A 21,054-nucleotide genomic window follows, 5' to 3' on the forward strand; every position below is an offset into this window, starting at 1 on the left:
GAATATTACTGCCACTTTATTTTTGACATTTTGAAGTGAGAGCTAAATAAAAAATACTCATATACACATTTGGAATTACTGGACCTGTGACAGTTATACATTTGACAGGTGCTGATGTATTGATTGCCATGAGTGGAACTGGTGTCACTGTCTTGATTTTCCAAAACAGTGAACAAAGTACAACCTTGCCTAGATTTATGCAGTAGTTGCATTTACAGAAAATCCAGTGTGTACTCAAATGGTGCAAAAAAAAATTTTGTCTATATGGAAAACAGAGTTAAAGTTCTAATGTAATTAGAAGCACATTTTAACCGCCCCAGATGTCCAGTCTGACACACAAACAACCCCTGTGCTGCAAAATCCTGCCCTGGAGGCACTTCCTGCGTCCTCCTCCATCTCGCGTTAAACGCCACTGCCCCCTCCTCATCATTGCGAGAACCAATCAAAGCACATGCAAATTTCCAAAACGCCCCCTAGGGGGCGGTACTGCTGTGGGCTGAGGTGCTAGACGGCTTAACAGGGGACTTGCCTTGATTTCTTCCTTTGTAAAATGAGGATAGCAGTAGTTAAGGGATGGAGACAGTGCACGTAAAAAACACTTAGCAAGGTGCCCACACAGTACGTCCTCCAGAATGTAATATAACATCTCCCAGTCAATCAGCAGAGATTGGGGGAACACTGCGTTCCCCCCAGATAGATGCAGATGAGTGAAGATGGGAATCAGGCAAGCACCACATTCCCTGCCTCCAACATGAAATAAGGAGTGAATTATTAAACACTTACAGCTCACAAAAAGGAGAGCCCGGGGAGAGCTGGAGTCAGAGAAATCTTTCTAGAGGAGAGATTGGCTTATTGAGCCAGGGCAGCTGGGTACTTGAAGGAAAATATATTTATCCCATGAATAATAAATAACTCCTAGACCCTTACGTCTCAGAGCGTGGTCTTCAGGCTAGCGGCATCAGCAGCGCCTCGATGTTTGTTAGAAATCTTAGCTTTTACCCTAGACCCACAGGGTTAGAATCTGCATTTTAACAAGAATCCCAGGTGTTCAACTGCACATTCACTGTTGCGATGTGCTGGCCTAGAGAACCAACTGAGGAACCAGAGGAAAGAACAATAATACTTTATCCTTTGAGAGAACACAGACCTTGGGTGCTTGTGTGAGAGGAATAGAGAGAGTGAGAGAAAAGTTCAGATTGTGGAGGGTAGTAAGGTAGTGAGAATCTCAAAGATTCCTAGAGGAATCAATCTATATCAGAATGTGTGTTATTCAAATGAAGATTCTCTGCCAGATCCCAGATTTACTGAATCAGAATCTCAAAGAACAAGGAATCAGCATTTAAATAAATTTAAAAAAATCTTCCCCAGATGATTTAAGAATGGGGAGGGACTAACACACCATTGTAAAGCAATTATACTCCAATAAAAACATTAAAAAAAAAGAATGGGAAGGGAGCTTTAGAAAATACCCACATTATCACCTGTGATATTAGAATCTCTAGCAGCAGGTGAGTCCTGGGTATTTTTGTTTGTATACTCCCCAGGTGATTCTTATGTTTGAGAGCCATTGACTGATTAAATGCGAAAACCTGGAGGAAAACAGTCTGGGTGGGAGAGAGTAACAGAGGTGTGTGTGTTGGGGTGTCTACAAGTACCCGAAGTCTGTCTACCTCAGAAGAGAGAAGCAAGACCAGTGGGTAAAAATTTTTGTTGTTTTTTTGTCCAAAGAATCATAGCGTTTTTCTTTGCTTTTTTTCCCCTTCCTTTCCTCCCTCCCTTCCTAGCAAGAAGGGGCCTTTGAAACGCCCTAGTCCCAACTCTTTCCGTTTGTAGTTAGATGAGTGGTCCGAAAGGTAACGTGAGCTGGCCAAGGTCAACTCAGATATTCTCATTCCAACCCTACAACAGCAACAAAATAAAATGAGACCCTCTTCCCAGTGCTAGTGCTGTTTCCACTGCACGACAAAGGCATTTAAATCGCGCTCCGATTTCCATCGCAGGCAAAGCGAGAATGAGAAAGGAAACTGGTTACTCTTCAGAAAACAGGGTGCCGTTCCCCACAGTAGGCAGGCTTTAAACGAGGAATTGGCATTTTAGAGAACTCATTAAATCTGAAGACTGATTATACATAGGAAGGTGAAATCTAGGTTCGTGAATTTGAATGTTGCTATTACATTCAAGCTGAATCTGACAAATGGCTGATCCCCCCTCGGCACCTCTCCGAGCTACACCGCCGGGCGTGGGTCCCGGAGTAGACGAATTCGCCGCCTCGCTGCGGAGATGAGCCCGACGGCGCAAAGGGACGACCTCCGCGCGCTCAGAGGTGGGGACAGTTGGCCGCGCCAAGAAAGCCAGGGGAGGGCTTCTTGTAGGAGGGAGGCTTCCATCGGAGGCCTGAAGTACGGGCAAGACTCGGCTACTCAGAGGGGAAGGAGAGAGCCGGCTGGGACCAAGGCCCAGGGGCAGTCGCAAGGAGGGCGGGGTGGGGTCCAAACATCTTCTAGAACGCCCTGTGGTCCTAAGATACCCGGCCCCCTTAAGTTGGTGCTGGAGGGCAATCAAAGCTCCTAGAAGAAGGCCCGACACGGATGGGCTTGGGGGCAGGTGAACCTCGTTTTCCCGGGATGGGCGGTGAGGATGGCAGCCCAGGCAGGAGACCCTCCATAGTCTCTGAAGCCTGTGCGACTCCAGAGGAGAAAGATGCCAAATTAGGGCGCTGATGGCTTTTCTACCCAAGCGCGGCCGCAGGCTTCTAGGACGGTAAAGGAGTGGGGTCCGGGGTCGGGGGCGGTCTCCTCTGGTCACCATCCCGCGGCACGAGTGGGGCAGGTCTCCTGTCACACCCTCACCAGGCCCTGCCCCGGCCGCCTGCTAGTCACGGCTCTCCCAGTCGTCCTCCCACACCGCCGAGCCTCCGGGTATCAGGCCTGGCTGCATCCCTCCCTTCCCACCGGCCTCGGAGCGCCGGCTCTGGCGCCCGTGCCTCGGGGCGGGTCCCTGCCGCACGCACCTGCCCCCGGGGGCGGAGCGCGGCGCCGACGACTGGGCTCCAGGCTCTGCCACCCGCCACGCGAGCCGCGCCGCGCCCGCCCCCCCCGCCCCCTGCCACCGCCGCACCTCCATTCCGCGGCGCCCGCCCTCCCTCTCCGTGCGGTCGGTGCGTCCCTCCGCCTGTTCCCAGCCGCTGCGCCTCGCACTTCTGACTCGAGTACCCGCCGCGCTCGTCGTCGCCGCCCCGCGCCATGGAGCCGGCCGCGGGCAGCGAGCGCCGCAGCCCCCGGGGCCCTGCCGTCCCGCCACCGCCCCGGGTCCACGCGCCCTTGGCCGCCGCCCCCGGCCCGGGCCCGCTGAGCTCCCCCGCGCACGAGCCGCCGCAGCCCGAGGAGGAGCGGCAGCTGCGGATCAGCGAGAGCGGCCAGTTCAGCGACGGGCTGGAGGATCGAGGTGAGCGCGCGCCGCACCGGGTCCCTTCCCCCGGCCCGGCCCCTTCCTCCCGCCGGGCGGGCGCGTTGAGGAGCCGCTGCTCCAAGCCCGCCTCTCCCCGCTGGCGGGTGGGGCCGGACGCGGGGCTTGGCTCCTTGGCGCGCGCGGGGGCGCGGAGCCGGGACTTCCCGCGAAGGCGCGGAGAGCAGAGGGCGGCAGCCCCACCTCCCTCGGCCGGCGCCGCCCGGGCCGCGGAGCCTTCGCCGGAACCCGCGAACCGTGCTGCCTCCTGGGCGACCCCGCCGGGGCCCGCGTCCTCCTCTCGGCCAGCCCTGGTCCCTCCGGCGCCCACTGGAAAAGTTTGCGGGAGGCGTGTGCGTGTGTCTGTGTGTGTGTGTGTGTCTGTATGTGTGTGTGTGTCTGTGTGTGTGATTTTTTTTTTTTTTTTCCTTTTCTTTCGGAGCCGAGCGCTCCCGGGGACTGCGGGTCCTGCTCAGTTGGGAGGGTCCTGAGCTCTGTGCATCCTCCTTCCCCAGCCCCCTGCGGCCCCCGCCGGCTCCCCGGGAGAACTTCCCTCTGCGGATTTAGCCTCGAGGAGTCCCTCGGCGACCGCCCCGGCGAACGGGAGTCGGGTGACTCCCGACTCTCATTTACAGGGGACCCAGTTTACCGTGGGTCACTGCCCCGCTGTCTGCCGGTGGGGGCAGAGGCCTGGGACACTTGGATTTGGGCCACCAATCCTGGATGGATGCCACTGGAACGTGATGGTTCCCGGAGCGCCCATCCCTAGCCCCTTCAGAATCCTTCCCAAGACACTGGCCTGGAAGCCCGCAAACGTCCCTTTCTGGGGAGGCCAAACCCGACCCTCTGACGGACAGCTGATGCCCCCTTTGAGTTGCCTGTAAGAAATGGGCGAGTACCCTGTTCATTCCCGTGTCTCTCTACATTCCTCTTTTTCTCCCTCTCTCGTTTCCTTTTGCCTCAGAGGGAGCCCTCTTCGTAGCCACGTCTATACCTTCTCTGCTTCTTGCTGAATCGAAATCCAAATCGGCCCCCTCAGAAAGACTCGGTGGCTTTCCTAAACCCGGTTAGTGGCCGAAACGGGATTCTGACAGCCGGCCCTTAACGGGGAGCCGGCTCGTCGCCACTTCCACCCCCTGTTCTTGGAAGCCTTATTTTGTTGGCTGCGGCGGATTTGTATATTTCAGTCTTCGCAGGTTTCTGTCCTATTCTTAGTATCTCCTGTACATTTTTATTCCGGTTTAGTGTTCGGATGCACGATCTCTTTCGTCTTAGAAATTTTAAATTGTAGCATGTGAAGCATGCAAACGGCAATTCCCAGAGAATCGGCAGGGATGCCCGGGTGAGAACTGGAGCCCCTCCAGGTGCAACGAGTTCCGCCCCTATGTTGCAGTTTCTCCTCCTGTTCTCACCTAACTCGACAATCATTTTCGAGCTGATGATGGGTGACATCACAAGCACCCAGTAAAACCTGTTATTTTTAGTGTAGGTCGTGTTAATTACCTTTCCCACTATAACTAGTGTTGTAGGATTTTAAAATTTTTGCATTGAAGAAACACCGAGCTCTGGGCTGGGCTTATTTTTGTAGCATTGCAGGTCATCTGTAAAAGCTGGCCTATTTCTCCCCACCTCACAAAATGATAGGAGGGAAAAAAGTGCTAGGGCCAGTTAATATTTAGTGTCATTTTGTAGCTCATGCTCAAGTGTAAAAAGCCCTTCTGAATTTATTCTTAAGGTTATTTTTCACTGGTCAACTGAATTTCATTTTCCATTATGTTATAGCATGAAAGCATTCACTGTTCATAAACTGTCACTGTGTGAAAGCGCTGCATGTCACACACTGCCTCTCTGTTAAGATGAACCCTGTCCCCCAAAGAACCCAACGCCATGTGGCGTTGAAAGCTGAAAGTCAGTGTGACATTCTTCTGTTTGACCCATTCCTGGCAGCAAAGAGTTAATGCTGAATGAGTCATTTTTATTAAATAAATCAGAAGCTTACCTAGGGAGGTTTCTTATAATATTTTGTGTTTGTGTTATTTTTTATTAACGGGGCTGCATCTTTCCCATATCGATGTTTTGTATCCCTTGGGAACTGTTCCATTGCTGCTACCTTTTTCCTAATGGTGAGAGGATTTGGGGAGGAGGAAGCCTCAGCAGTTGCTTGATGTGTATCTTTACATCACGTCTGGCTTGCTTTCTTCGAGGCCTAAATACCTACCAATGGGTATGTGTGTTTCTGGTGGGTGGGCACCTGGATTTGTACCTATACTTGGCCTTCTCTCTTGCCCTAAATTCCTTCTGAGCTATCAGGACCCTGTGACAGGCTCCATTTAACTTTGATCAAAGGCTTGCTTTATACACATCTAGTGTTTGGAGACTTGAGAGGTACTTTTTCCTTAGAAGTGATGTGGGCTGGTTCCCAGAACCCTAATGAGCTCATATTGTCAGCCAAATGACACTGCAGTTACTGAGCCTTGTAGTTCAGGGAGCAAGAGGTTTGTGGTCCAAGACCTTTAGGGACTAAAACAAAACATAGGCCAAGTTTGTCTTACGCATTTCCACGCCCTACCTTTTAATACCCACTCTTCTCCCCACAGGTGTTTTCCCATCATTCTGCCCCAAGCCTTAGGGCCCTGGAGTGTTACATGCTTCAGCATTTCCTACTACCTTCCCATCTAATGAATATACCCCTTCTTTCAGAGAATCCAAGCGGGACTAACTCATAGGAGAAAGCAATTGGAACTAATTCATACTAGCATGGAAATGACTGATGGCTTCAATCTCCCTGCATATATTTGCATCTCCTCCCCCCCCAAATAAGGTATCAGTCCTTCATTAATACAACCCTTATGCTTACTCTTGCCAGGCCCAAATTACAAATAGGTGAAATTCAAGTGAGATTAAAAATTTGAATGTGGAGGCCAACTATGGGTAGGAAGGACCCAGCCCTGTGTGCACATTTGAGGCCTGCCTTGGCTTCTGTAGGCTGTGCTGCTTTTCTTCTACCTTTGACACACAGCTTCCTGAAAGCTTCAGGAATTCTCAGCGCATCTCTGTGTCTTGCACGTGTGCGTGCAGCTAGCACGGGGCGGAGGTAGTGGCACCTGTGTGCGGACCTTTCATTTATGAGCTGGGTCCTCATAGGTCATTATACCCCACTTCCTTTGAGGAGTGGGAAGTTTTCCATTCTTGGTATTAGCTCTATTTTTAGGAAGGAAAACTAGCAGGAAACAGAAGGTTGGATAGAAATGGGAAGGTTCTTCCCTTCTTGGACAGTCTTCCAATTTACTCCAGTGTTTAAAGTTTGAAGCATCTCATGGGGAAGCACATACAGGATCAGATCTGTGGAAGAACTACCAGTCCTGCTGATCAGAGGATTCACTTGCCACCTTGGCAGGGCAGTGCAGCCCAGGTGAGCTGGCATCCCAGACTCCCTCCAAGGGGAGTGCTGGCCCACTCTGGGGTGAGGCACATGATTGGTCTGTGCGGTCAGCTCCAGTCATGTTGTTGGAAACAGCTGGCTTTGGTAGGGAAAATAAATGTCAGGTGTTGGAATTGAAAACCCAGATCCTTGTTGTTTCTCTTAGAAAATTAAATCTACTTCTAGAAGAAACCTCGTTTTTACCCCCAGTGGATAACCTCTCAAGATGGTTGCTGTCACAGTACCCAGCAAATGAACTGCTTATTTGAGTCAGTACTTAAATGTTACAGCTTCACTTCTCTTGAAAATCAACTGGCCAGGATGAAAGAAAGATTTCCATATCATTTGGGCAAAGGGAAATAAATTATCGGGAGTCACTGGGACCTGCTTATTCTAGGTTGTGGCTTTAACTGGAGTCAAGGGTGATCACAGCTTAAAATTAGAATGGGGTGTTTTTCAGCAGGTAGGGAAGCAGACAAAGGGACAGTTTGAAATCACTTGTACCCAGGGCACAATTTGATAAGAGAGAAGGTCTTCCTTTTTTCTGTCCAAGTGCATTTTTAAAGGAAGGTCTGGGGAGATTTTTACAGTGAGGTGATGGAGATGGAGTTTATTACCTACCTTTTGCAAATTCATCTACCTTTTGCTTGTAAATAAGTCTACAGGTTTCAATGATTAAAAAATCTGTGGGGCCTTCCCTGGGGGTGCAGTGGCTGAGAATCCGCCTGCCAATGCAGGGGACACGGGTTCAAGCCCTGGTCCGGGAAGATCCCACGTGCCGCAGAGCAACTAAGCCCATGCGCCACAACTACTGAGCCTGCGCTCTAGAGCCTGCGAGCCACAACTACTGAGCCCTCGTGCCACAACTACTGAAGCCCGTACACCTAGAGCCCATGTTCCACAACAAGAGAAGCCACTGCAATGAGAAGCCTGTGCAGCACAATGAAGAGTAGCCCCCACTCACCACAACTAGAGAAAGCCCATGCGCAGCAACGAAGACCCAACACAGCCAAAAATAAAATAAAAAAAAATAAATTTATTAAAAAAAAATCTGTGTCTGTACACTGGACTCAGTAAGCAGGCTTCTCCACATTTCCTGTTTATTTAGGCCCTCTTCAGGGTGCTTAAATCTGGGTAGTTAATGGAATTGGGAAGTTTTAACAGGGTCCTTGTTATAATTTTTGAGCAGGATGCAGTTTTTGGCAACCAGAGGCTTAATGTGGTACCCAGTCAGTCTAACGGAAAGATGCCTTTTCCACAATGCTTAGGTGTGATTTGTTGCACACTGTGCCTTATTTTACAGGTGGGTGCTTAAGCTCTGACTACCAATTCCTTCATCATTTGGAGCTGTTGTGATGAGGCTGCTCCACCTCTGAAAGGTATATTATGGGTTGTTTGGCCAGAGATGTTGTCCTGTTTATGTAGAATGCTGGGCTGAGAGTTTGGTTCTTCATGCAGCTAAGAGATGCCGTATATGATCTCTTTACAAAGGAGAAGAAAAAATATAAATCAAGATCGTGCTGAAGATGTTTTAGTCTTCAACCCATGGCTGCTGAAGCTTGGGCGTTGCCTCAGAGTCGTCCTGAATTTCTGTTACTGTTGAGGACTCTCAATGTTGAAAGCAGAGGAGACGAAATCAAACCCTTCTTACACGTGACCCACCTGGGGAGCGACCTCCCGTTTTAGCAGGTTTACCCTGCTGCAATAGTGTGAGAACTTTTTGACATTTGACTGATACACAGGAATAGATACTATAGAGCAGAAAGAGAGGGAAGAAAACGTGGCATGTCATTTAGGCCTGGTGGCTGTTGGTTGTGGTTAAAGAGGAATGGTCCTCCTTCTGTTAACTGTTGAGGGGAGGCGTGGGGGCATTTGTATTCCACAACCCCAAAACCCGGTCCGCCAGTTAGGGCCATGCTGATGGAGCAATGCAAATCAGTGCCACGCTGAGGAGCCCAAATGCCCAACCAGATGTGGGCTACCTGTGCTCTTTTTCTAATGAAAAAGTCTCGTTAGAAGGAGCAGCACCTATGTGAGCCAGTGAGCCACAGGGGCGGGGGGATGGCTGGGGTCATATGTCAGGTCAGGGGGTGGTAGGGTACTTGAGAAAGAAGACAGCTGCCATTACCCTTGGGAACACGAGTCAAATATTGCCAGAGCCCGAGATCTTTCAAGAGAGGCTAGAAAGCTTGATTTCCGTGCGACGCTCCTAAATGTTAAAACACCTCTTGGATCACTGAATCACTTTGCCGTACACCTGAAACTAACACAGTGTTGTAAATCAACTATATTTCAATGGAAAAACCCCACATCTCGGCCGCGGGCTGTCAGTTTGCAATCCTTGGCTAAGAAAGAATAGCTCTAGTTGTGGGTTTCTTAATAAGGAAATGCCTAACTTCCTTTTCTCCTTGTTTTTGTCAGGCTTACTAGAAAGCAGCACTCGGCTAAAACCCCACGAAGCCCAGAACTACAGAAAGAAGGCGTTGTGGGTCTCCTGGTTCTCCATTATTGTCACACTGGCCCTGGCGGTGGCTGCCTTTAGTGAGTATCCAGCGTCTTGCTGAGCGATGTATGTGCCGGTGTTGCCTGTTTTATTCTCTGACTCCTATGGGATGTGCTTTTGCTTTTAGCCGACTGTCATTGATGAGTAAATTGTTTTCAATGGTTGCATAGTCAGGTTGCTTATAAATTAGCAAAATGGCTTCTCTCCTCTGCAGAGGCAAGAGGTGGTGAAGAAGAAGAAATAGAGAACGTGGCTGGGGGCTTTGGCTCTCATCAGTATGCGGGTTCGTGGTAGTAGATTCTGGCTGCCAGCTGAATAGTGAAAATATTCCCTTGGTGGATGCCTTCAGCCTGGGCTGGCGTGTGACAAATGTACGTCCTTGAGATTCGTATTTTGAGCCTCATGCCACCAGATGAGTGCAATCTCTCCCCCGATTATATCTGCGTAAGGTTTAGAATAAAATCATGTGTACGTTTTAATGAAAGGAGAATGGGAGGGTCCTCTCTCAAGTTTTCAGTGGCCACGGAAACAAAAATATTTATTATAATCAAGAGGAACGAATACAACTGAACACTTTCTGCCCATGGATGGTCCTGTTTCCGTGTTAGGAAGCCCCATGACATGCGTTTTTCTCTGCTAACATTTGCAGCCTATAGAGATGTGTGTGTGGTGTTTATTCTTATTACATCGTGCGGTGATTCACAAGCTTAAGCAGTGACATTCAGCTTCAGCTCAACCTTGCTGGAAACCACAGTGTTTTTTATTTATTTTCTTTAATATTAGGGAAAAGAATGTATTTTGTGCGTTTCGTGATTAATTTATGACTTTAACAGAAAGATCTATATTCTAAGTGATGAGTATCGTATGAGGTGTCTCATGTGACACCCACAGAGTAGGAGAAGAAAGGGCTGTGTCCGCCGGAAGATGCTGCCCTGTGTGTGTTTGAAATTCCATTCTGCACAGTTAGAGCTGCTGCTGGAAGTTGGTGTTGACTCCCAAGAGGGAATATTAGAATTTGACCAAGTGTTCCCTGCAAAACTCAGCATATATTCCTGGAAGCAATTTATATTGGAAACACTGTAGTACCATGTCTTGGCTTTTTGTTTTGTTTTTTAATTTTTTTTTCTGATTCCTGTTTTTTTTTTTTTTAAAGGGAGGTTGCAATTTTAATTAATTTATTTATTATTTATTTATGGCTGTGTTGGGTCTTCGTTTCTGTGCGTGGGCTTTCTCTAGTTGTGGCAAGTGGGGCCCACTCTTCATCGCGGTGCGCGGGTGCGCGGGCCTCTCACTATCGTGGTCTCTCCCGTTGCGCAGCACAGGCTCCAGACGCGCAGGCTCAGTAATTGTGGCTCATGGGCCCAGTTGCTCCGCGGCACGTGGGATCTTCCCAGACCAGGGCTCGAACCTGTGTCCCCCGCATTGGCAGGCAGATTCTCAACCACTGCACCACCAGGGAAGCCCTGTTTTTTGTTTTCTTAAAGCCACACATTTAGCAGCCAAGAATAATGCATTTCAGGGTAGAAACATTTACCAGTGAGCCAGAAATCTGATCAAGAAGAATTCTGGGAAGGGTAAGCTGGGATGAAGTGAGAGAGTGGCATGGACATATATACACTACCAAACGTAAAACAGCTAGCTAGTGGGAAGCAGCCGCATAGCACAGGGAAATCAGCTCGGTGCTTTGTGACCACCTAGAGGGGTGTGATAGGGAGGGTGGGAGGGAGGGAGATGCAAGAGGGAAGAGATGTGGGAACATATGTATATGTATAACTGATTCACTTTGTTATAAAGCAGAAACTAACACAACATTATAAAGCAATTACACTCCAATAAAGATGTTAAAAAAAAAAGAGGAATTCTGATTCCTGAAAATAGCTCTTCCTCCTCCTTTTTTTTTTTTAATGCTGAATCAAGAATAACGAGCCCAGTTGATGTCCCTGGAGCCCGACTGATGTCCCTGCAGCATAATTTGGTCTCGGTGGCTGGTGGTGGGGTCCGAATCTGACACCATAATTTACATATGGAAAGAAAGAGGAATGCCAGGAAGGGAGAGGTGATTTACAAACAGAATAATAGTTACTCAGATGCACGGCTGTGTGCCTGATAGAGATGTTAACAACTCTATAACGTGGGTGTTTGAATGAGGACCTGAATGTGAAGAAATGCTGAGCAAGTCTTTCCTTTGGGAGAAGAATCCTACATTTGATGTCTTTAATCTCAGAATAAGAACAAATTTGGAGGAAATTTTGGTTTCCCATATTATGCCTGATCAGTTGAGTTATCATAAAAACTTTGTTCCATTTCTTATAATAGGAAAAGACTATTGCATAATGCATATGGAATTCGAATATTGCTTTGTGAGAAGCGATCTGTTTCTTTTCAGAACAGTCTTACCACTTTTTTATGGCAGGCAAACAATTTAACTCCTGTAAGTTCTTGCCTATAAAATGTTGGCATTGACATATACGTGATATGATCTTTGTTGCTTTCTATGGTACATTCAATTTGTCCCCAAGTTGCTTTCAACTTGTTCTGGTCCAGTGAAACCAAAACATGTAGAGGATAAACTATATTTTTCCCCGCTTTAACTACAGAGTAGCTTCAGTGTACGTGCACCTGTGTTTCGTATTTTAGACCCTTGAGGTGGCCTGTGGCTGTGTTGTTAGCGCTGCTGGTTTTACTCTTTAGTTTCCTAAGTTTATTTTGTGAAATGAAATATTAAAAAAAATTTAAGGCATCGTTTACATGTTGACAGGCCTTCGCTCAATCCTTTTCATAGTTTTGAAGGGAGAGAAAATCAGTAGAGATTGAGCAATATAAACTGACTTTTGAAGTTGTGTAAATTAGTATTTCAAGGAAAATGGTACGTTTCAGAAAGTGCAGTAAAAGTATTTTTTAAAAAGTGTCAGAAGGAGCCCCCAGTCTTATTCTCCAAGGAGGTGGTTGACAGAGAGATGGGATAAAATGGAATATGGTCTGGCTTAGCAAACCCCCGTTTTATCCTGTGAAATGGTCAGGTTGAACCAGTTAGCATTTTAAAGAGAATTGCTATAGAATGCAGTGCTTTGAGATGGCAGAGAAGTGTTCGGAGTATGTGTCTGCGCGCGCGCGTGCGTGCGTGTGTGTGTGTGTGTGTGTGTGTGTTGCCAGGGGGTGATAATCATGGTGAAGAGTAGAAGACTGTGTTTATTGTCATGCCTTCTTGCCACTACTGGATGGTAAACTCTTTGGGGGCAGGATGAACATCTTTACATGGAATCAGTACTCAAGACTGTTGAATGAATGAACAGAGAGAAATCTTAAAAAGTGTTTTTTCAGTTAAGTGGAAGGAAAAGATTTCTTAGAAATAAATTTCATCTAAACATTTGTTTAGATACCAGGCTTAGGTCTCATTTATTTTATGAACAATTGAAATCTTGTCGAGACAGCTGGAAAATCCGACAGCCATTCTCTGGCTAAGGGCCTTGTCTTGGAGCTGTTTCTGCAGGTTCAGTTAGAAACCCATCTTTATCTCCCCACCTGCCATTTTCTCTTTACTCGTAGATGCTGATTTTTAGCTGAGCATCCTCTGGAGAAAGGCTGTTGTCTCTTTTGTGTTTGGAAATGAGGCTGTTGTATATATATGTTAGGGGGGCACTTTTTCTCAGGGCTGGAAAGATTTGTATTTTTACATAGTGTGTACATTGCAAATAAAGACTATTACCCTTTACTTCCTATATGCTTCCAAGTAATCAGGTATGCCAGGTTTTCCCAAATTAGTACTTTCCAAAAGACCATTAGATGAAACTAGCTTTGGTCAGCATTACTGAGTGATCTGTGACAAATCACTTACATATGTAACTACGGTTGACATTCATATGTCTGGTGTAGTTTGAAAAATTAGGTGAATTTTCAGAGTTTGTGACTTGAAAGTATTTTGAGAGGAATATGTGCTTTGAAAGGGAAATGAACTATTTTTGATAATACTTGGTAATGTAGTGATTCTTTGGACCTGCTCAAATGCTGATATAAAACCAGATGGTAATACATCTTGAATATTTCAGAGAGAGCTCTAGCTTGGCTTTAAAATTACTTCTGTTTATAATCGGTAGGCAGCATGGAAAATGGCAATCCTGTTATGAACAAACCTTAAAAAAATCTGTTTTAATAATGAGGCTAGAAAGAGAACAGAAGTTCTGTTTCAAAATTCAGAGTTTTGACATCATTGATGTCTTTGTTAGAATGATTTAGGAAAATGCATTCTAACTCTTTCTGAGCTTTGAATGAGTGCAAGTTAATTTTTAGGCACTCAATACATGTTCTGTGAGAAATGAAGATATATTTGAAACATTCTCAGGGGAAAACTTTTCCTAAGATACACAGTTCTACTTAAAAAAAAAAAAAGTACTCCAAACCAAGATCTTCTCAGAAAAAAGCTCACTCAAAAATTTTGTCAATCAGTAGATTTAAGAATTAGAAAATTTTCTGGGGCTTCCCTGGTGGCGCAGTGGTTGAGAGTCCGCCTGCCGATGCAGGGGACACGGGTTCGTGCCCCGGTCCGGGAAGATCCCACATGCTGCGGAGCGGCTGGGTCCGTGAGCCGTGGCCGCTGAGCCTGCGCGTCCGGAGCCTGTGCTCCGCAACGGGAGAGGCCACAGCAGTGAGAGGCCCACGTACCGCAAAAAAAAAAAAAAAAAAAAAAAAAAGAATTAGAAAATTTTCTGAAAGGAGTGATTTTATATTTGGGAGTTTTAAAGTAATATATCTGGTTTTCATATAAACTGTTGACCCTTAAAAATGGTAGAATAAGTGTACTTATTCTTTTTTTTTTTAATTTGTGAGTCCAAGAGTTGAAAGATAAGTGAAATGAAATGACAGATTCTTCTATAAACTCAGCAAAATATGTCTGGGAACTTTTTTAGGTATCTCTCAAGTGACACATTTGTGAGGTGGGAAAGAAGATAGAAGATCCTCCAGTGGCTTTCTGGTGCCCTAAGAGTAACGTCTAAATAGTTACAGTGGTGGGACTTCCCTGGCAGTCCAGTGGTTAAGACTCTGCTTCCAGTGCAGGAAGACAGTCGGGGAACTAAGATCCCGTATGACCCGCGGCGTGGCCAAAAAAATTTTTTACAGTGGCCTAAAACGTGCGTCCTGATCTGACCCTTGCCCCACTTTCTCAGACACCCCAACTTCTCCTCAGGATGCAAGTGGGCATCTTTCAGCAAAGCTCATCTTCGCATGAATCTCCAGGTGGCTGAATCCTCAGAGGGCCCTCCCCAGCCACCAGGACTCATCCCCCAGAGTAGTTTTACCCATCACACAGTGTATTTTCTTCATCCCAGTTTTCCCCTTTGTGTCCCCTATGCCATTGGATGATGACACCTGTGAGGGCCTCTCCTCTCCTACCTGTGTCCTTAAGACTCAACCCCTGAACTGTTTCCCTGAACCAAAGACTTCAACAGTTGGTTTCTATTCTGTTCATAGAATGATCCTTCGTGTTGTTTGCTGTTCTTTTTTATTCCTATCGATAAAAGTAGTATGTGCACATTATAAAAATTCATGAGGCCAAAGGTACACGGTGCCAGTCTCTTTTCTATCCTAAGCTCTCTCCCTGTTACTGCTCCTCCCGGATGATGTTTGTTGCCCGTGTCTTGTATTTTATTCTAGACATTCTCTGGGCACGGGAAGCCCAGATGTGGTGCTGTGCACGCTTCCCGTTGGTACTTAGGTTAGATATGGCGTCTTATTCTTGCTGGTCTTCTAAAGAGCCCGGCCTCTTCCCGAGCTGCTGTTTCCCTAGTGTAGTGTGAAGTCGATTCGAGGTGGAGAGTTTTCCGGAACAACTTCCCAACCACGGCCTGCCTGGGCTGCTGAGCCGGGTGACACGGTGGGGGCAGGATGTGGGCAGGAAGCTTGTGAGCCACATCCTGGCCGTGCTGAGTGGGATAACTTGCCACCCGGGAACGTGCCGGGCGAATGATAACCGGGGATGCTGATTCTGAGAGGTGGAAACCGGGAGGGAGGAACAGGCTGAAACATAGTTTGGGCGCCTCATCCTGACAACACGCCCTGCCTCTGGGTTCCTCCTTCACATCCTCGAGGTCGTGTCCTCACAGGTTGCTGCCTGGTCCCCTCCCCCATACGCTGGCTCAGTGATGCCTCACGGACCCGGAGTAGTGTTTTCCTCCCACCCCTTTGCTTACCTAGAGGCTCCTCCTGATCTTGGCCCCGCCTTCCTGGCTGTGCTCGGCTCCTCCCATCTCCCGGCCATGCCAGCCCACAAGCATCCCCGTGTAGTTCCCCAAATGCTGCGTCCAGCCCTGCGCTCTCATACGCATGCACCTGCTCTGCCCTTGGCCTCAGATGCCCTTTGTTCCTGACCCCCCGCTTTGTTTTCTTGCTAAATTGTACTTATCCCCCAAAACTGAGATGAAAGATCCCCTCTTGCAGGAAGCATTCCCTGACCCTCCGGGCTGTCTGAAATGCCCCTTTTGCCCATAGCCGCGTGGGCACCCAGCAGTCAGGAACGTGACACACAATCATTGTCGCTCTGTGCACTGATACACCCTCCTCACAGGCAGGGCGCCGTCTTCTCCAGTCTGCTTTCTCAGCCCCTAACACAGTTGGCGCTCAGATATTGATTGGACTGGAGTAGTTTTTGACATCTTCCTGCTGAGGCCACCGTGGCTGCAGCAGGTTGAGGATGTACATTTGCAGGTAAAGAGCTCCGAAAAAGGCACGGCAGCGTTTTCAAGTGAATGGAAACAAGGGGGAAAGCCGTCTTCAGCTTTGTGGGGAAGGGGGAAGGGGTTTGCAGGCCCCTTCCCTCCCCCTCCCCCTCATTCCACTCTCCCGCCCTCCCCTCTCCCTGTGCCTCCTCTTGGACCGAAGGATCCAGGGTTCTTTTGACCGGACTCGCTTGTGGCTGTTAGGAGAGCGCATCTTCCTGAGTCTCCACGCTAACCGTGAGCTGCTGTTTCCAGCCACAGTGGAGGAGGGGTCTTAGCGGCTGCTTGCTTGTTCGGCCTTCCTTCTCCCTGCATTCTGCACAGAGCCTTTAATTAAAAGTGTGGCCAGGGTGCATTTGCATGGGGGTGTCTTTGTCACACAGCGGTGGCAATGACTCAGAGGAGCTGGGCAGTGAGCCCCGGCTGGACTCATCTCATTAGGCTCGCCGGGTCCTTGCCCCTCCTTGCTGGCGCCTGGGCTCTGCTAGGAAACGGGCCAGAGCCCTGTGGGAAATTCCTGAGGGCTTTTCCTATTGCCTGTCAGTCTCTTTCTAGGCATATTTGTTAGCCGGTTGGACAAGAAGGGGTTTTCTGGTCTGCTTGTACTCCAGGGCTGTGATTTGGTCCTCTGGGAATTGCGCCCTGAAGATGAATGTCTGGCAAACTTCTTGACAGGAGGTTATTTCCTCGTGTCCCATCCTGAGGGCTGAAGATGATGCCAGAGTTTGGGAGATAACCCTCCTTCCCCCAGTAAAGGGACCTGTTCCTCACTCTCTGCCAACTCTCCCATGCCTATCAGCTCATCCTTCCTTCCAGCTGGTGGATGTGTTCATCCAGTCCTTAGCGAATTTCTGTTGCCTGTCTGCTCTGCTAGGTACGACAGAGGACATTAGGAAGTGGGACATGGACCCAGAGACTGTCATACAGAGTGAAGTAAGTCAGAAAGATAAAAACAAATATCATATATTAACACATATATGTGGAACCTAGAAAAATGGTACAGATGAACCGGTTTGCAAGGCAGAAGTAGAGACACAGAGGTAGAGAACAAACGTATGGACACCAAGGGGGGAAGGCAGGGGGGAGGGTTGGGGATGGTGGGATGAACTGGGAGATTGGGATTGACATGTATATACTAATATGTATAAAACAGATAACTAATAAGAACCTGCTGTATAAAAAAAAATTACATTAAAAAAAAAAAAGGAAGTGGGACAGTCTCTTGGTCCCCTTGAAGAGCTCCAGCCTAATGGGAAGGGGAACTCCACAGATGTCAGAGCAAATAGTGGGGACTAGAGGACTTTTACCGTCAATGAAAGGATGGACTAGAATAAACCCACTCACCAGCCTAGGAAGACAATAAGGAAGCTTATCTGACTCAGCTTAGCTTGGTGAGGGCTGGGGAGTGTTCCACTAGAATTCATAACCACAGGACTCACCTTGTGCAAGTTTGTGTTTGGAATTTTCCTAGGTTGATTTCCTAAGAAATAGATCCTGAGACTCTGAGATTTACTGCAAGAGGTGTATTGGGAGTAGAGGCTGGGAGAGGCTCTAAGGAATAATACCTGAAAGGGAGCAAGGGAATCAAGATTGGGCAGAGGGAGAAGTTGAACTTTGATGCTGTTACCTCAGAGGCTTGTCCCACAGGGACTTAGAAACTGGAATGGCCCTTCAGAATTTTCTAATTGAAGCAAGGTTGTCAGAGCAGTCATTGGTGTGAGCTGCCCCACGGAAAAGTGTAACCTTGGCAGAGGTAGCTTCCTTCAGTTGAGGCTGGTTCCAGGAGAGGGATGTAACTGTGAGCCGTCAGCAGCCCTCATTCCTGGTGGCTTGAGGAATGAATGCTCAGGTCCCGAGGGAGGATATACCGTGGCATCCGCTTTAGGAGTTTATCCTGCCCGAGTAGCCTAGGAACCCTCAAGCTGAGATATTAACAGAGACGTGGCTCTAGGTCAGAAATATCCCTGGAGTGCCTGAAAGAAGCAAGTGTAGAACCTCAGGTAAGTCCCAGCAGCATCCCATGGCTGATACTCCACCAAAGATGAGCTCATAATCCAACAATAGGAAGCTCCCGAGAAAGGATCCACCATGACTAAGTCAGACAGCATGTGATTAGAACTCCCAATTCCAGAGAAGAGAATTACCTGACAAAATCTTTAAAATGCGTATATGTAATGAGTAGACAATCAAAAAGGAATCAAACACACGAATGGAAAAGACACTGAAAAGACCAAATAGAAAATAACCAAAGAAATATATATTTTTGTTGTTTTTATGGAAGCCATAACATGGATGTAGTTTTGAAAAATTTAAGGACTATAACAGCCCCCACTCTCTCTCCTCTCTGTTTCCTCCTTGTTCCCATCCTGGCAATGACTTTGCCTCTCTAGTTAGTTGATCCTTGCATTTACTTATATCTGTATAAGTAACAGGCTTCAAATGCCAGCTCTTGAATTTTTGTCACTTAGGCATTATTTGTTGACTTCTCACCATGGAAGAAGATAATTTACCCTTTACCCTCCTCCTGGTCCCACACAAACATGCCGACTTCTCGAATTTCCATCCTTGCATAATAGTTATGCTTTGCATTATTATGAGTACATAATTCTTGCTCACTGAGCTATAGGGTGAAGAACGATTACTTCTCTCCTGCACCATTTTTCATTTTCTCTTGGTTTTAATATCTGTTTTGTTTAGTCCTATGTTTACTTTTCTCTGCATCTATTTCTTATTAAACTCTAATTCAGCATTTTTATTCCAACCTCAACTTCTCTGTAATATTTTCAGATGCACTGATAATTCTGTCAGTTTCATCTTGAAGAAATCTCTCTTGGAGCTGTTTGACATCCTCTAATCTGTTTGGTTGCCCTTTTTATTAGGTGCCCAGCTGCATCCTAGGATCATCCTTCACAAGGGATTTGGGCATTCCCTGTATTTTTCTCCTCTGCTGAGTTCCCCGTTTCCTGGATACCACGTTCTCTCTTCTCTGATTGACACCCTTATCTTCTTTTAGCTCCTCTATCTAGGAAGGGGCGCAAGGGAAGGGAAGCTTTCAAGCCTGAAATGTCATTAATATATCCTGACACTTGACTGATGCCTTAATAGAAAATTCTCGGTAGGAAATAATGTTCCTTAAGAGTCTTGAAGTTCTTATTTGTAGGGTTACTATTTAAGTCCTAAACCTTTCTAAATCATAATCCTTTGTATGAGACTTGCTGCAGTAGGGTCTTTTTCATGAATGTATGCCCTTCCTTTCTATTTTTTTAAAATTTTCCATTTATCTTTTTCTGTCTTTCTGCTCTACATTGTGGGAAATTTCCTCCACTTTATACTCCTACGTTTCTATTGAGCTTTTCGTTCCTACTGTCAAGTTTATTTTTAATTGTCTTGAGTGTGCCTTTTAAATAATCATCCAACTCTTGTTTTGTTGATCTTTTCCTTAGATCTTCTCTTATCTTTCTGAGCAAATATTAATGATAGTTAAAAAAAATCTTTTTCCGGTTCTTGTGTTGTCTTCCTCCAAGGTGCTTTTTTTTTCCTGCTTGCCTTGGGTTCATGGCTCATGTGAGGAATCCTGTGAATGGTGATCCTTGATAGTCTGTTCATATTAAGAGTGGGTGTTAAAAAAAAAAAAGAGTGGGTGTTTACGCCTATGTTCATAGCAGCACTATTTACAATAGCCAAGACATGGAAACAACCTAAATGTCCATCAACAGATGAATGGATAAAGAAGTTGTGGCATATATACACAATGGAATACTACTCAGCCATAAAAAAGGAAATAATGCCATTTGCAGCAGCATGGATAGACCTAGAGATTATCATAGTAAGTGAAGTAAGGCAAACAGAGAAAGACAAATACTGTATATCACTCATATGTGGGATCTAAAATATGACACAGAGGAACTTACATACGAAACAGAAACAGACTCACAGATGTAGAAAACAGACTTGTGGTTGCCATGGGGGAGGGAGTGTGGGGGAGGGATGGATTGGGAGTTTGGAATTAGCAGATACAAACTATTATATAGAGAATGGGTGAACAACAAGGGCCTACTGTATAGTACAGGGAATTATATTCAATATCCTGTGATAAGCCATAATGGAAAAAAAAAGAGACAAATAAAGTGGGTGTTTAAAAGCTGACTAGAATACACCATTGTAAAGCAATTATACTCCAATAAAGATGCTAAAAAAATAAAATAAAAAAATAATAAAAGCTGACTAGAGTTCTGAACATGTAGATGGACTTCCCTGTGGGTTAGACTGTTTTGTTGGGTGGATTCCAGTTTAATACTTCCTGATCTGTCCTCTTGGACTTCCTAGGTTGCCCAGAGAAGGGCTTTCTGATCTGCCTGGAGGGTAGACACCTGACTGCCTGAGTTTTGCGAGCTAAATTGAGGAGGAAGATTGAGATCTCAGCATTCTATTTGGAATTCTTAATTTGGTCTGCCGGTTAAGAGCTCAGTTTGATTTTCCCACCTTTAGCTGAGTCTGGTGTTCCTCCAACAAGAGACTGTTGCACCTTCTTCAGAGAATAAACCTCTAGTGTCTGATAGGAGTTGGGGAGGGAATCAGGAGGAGTGGTTTTTAAATAGACTTTGAACCAGTCATTCTGTTTTCAGTCTTCTCTTTGTTAACCTGTGCCACCAATTGTTGTTTTTTCTTCTTCAGTGCCCTGAGTGTAAATTGGGTTGCCTTTTTGCTTTCACACAGCTGTCTTAGGAATTTGCTTTCTGGAGTCTGTTAAATCAATTACTGCTTGCCCATATGTTTTCTAGCATCTAAAAATACTTTTTGCTGCCTCTTTCATTTTCTTTTTCTAATGGGGTTGTCTTTTTTTTTTTTTTTTTTAAATATACCTCTACTTTTAGTGTAGTGAGTTTTTTAGAGGAAGCAAAAGTAACTGTGAGGAACCATCCTGCCATATTTCCCGGGAAGTGTCAAATACAGCAATTTATAGTGAAAAATGTAGT

At 46.5% G+C, this 21,054-nt stretch overlaps 1 protein-coding gene across 1 annotated transcript in view; it reads left to right on the plus strand.

Annotated features, from left to right (window-relative positions):
* The first annotated feature begins 3,242 nt into the window (after positions 1–3,242).
* The window catches only part of TMEM163 (transmembrane protein 163), a 251,881-nt gene continuing 234,069 nt past the window's right edge, over positions 3,243–21,054 (plus strand). Inside the window, exons 1-2 of the mRNA XM_033860239.2 lie at positions 3,243–3,444; positions 9,287–9,406. Of these exons, the coding sequence (XP_033716130.1) occupies positions 3,243–3,444; positions 9,287–9,406 (322 nt within the window). The remainder of the gene's footprint in view (positions 3,445–9,286; positions 9,407–21,054) is intronic.

The sequence above is a fragment of the Tursiops truncatus genome, chromosome 7 (genome assembly GCF_011762595.2).
Source record: "Tursiops truncatus isolate mTurTru1 chromosome 7, mTurTru1.mat.Y, whole genome shotgun sequence".
NCBI classification, from domain to species: domain Eukaryota; kingdom Metazoa; phylum Chordata; class Mammalia; order Artiodactyla; family Delphinidae; genus Tursiops; species Tursiops truncatus.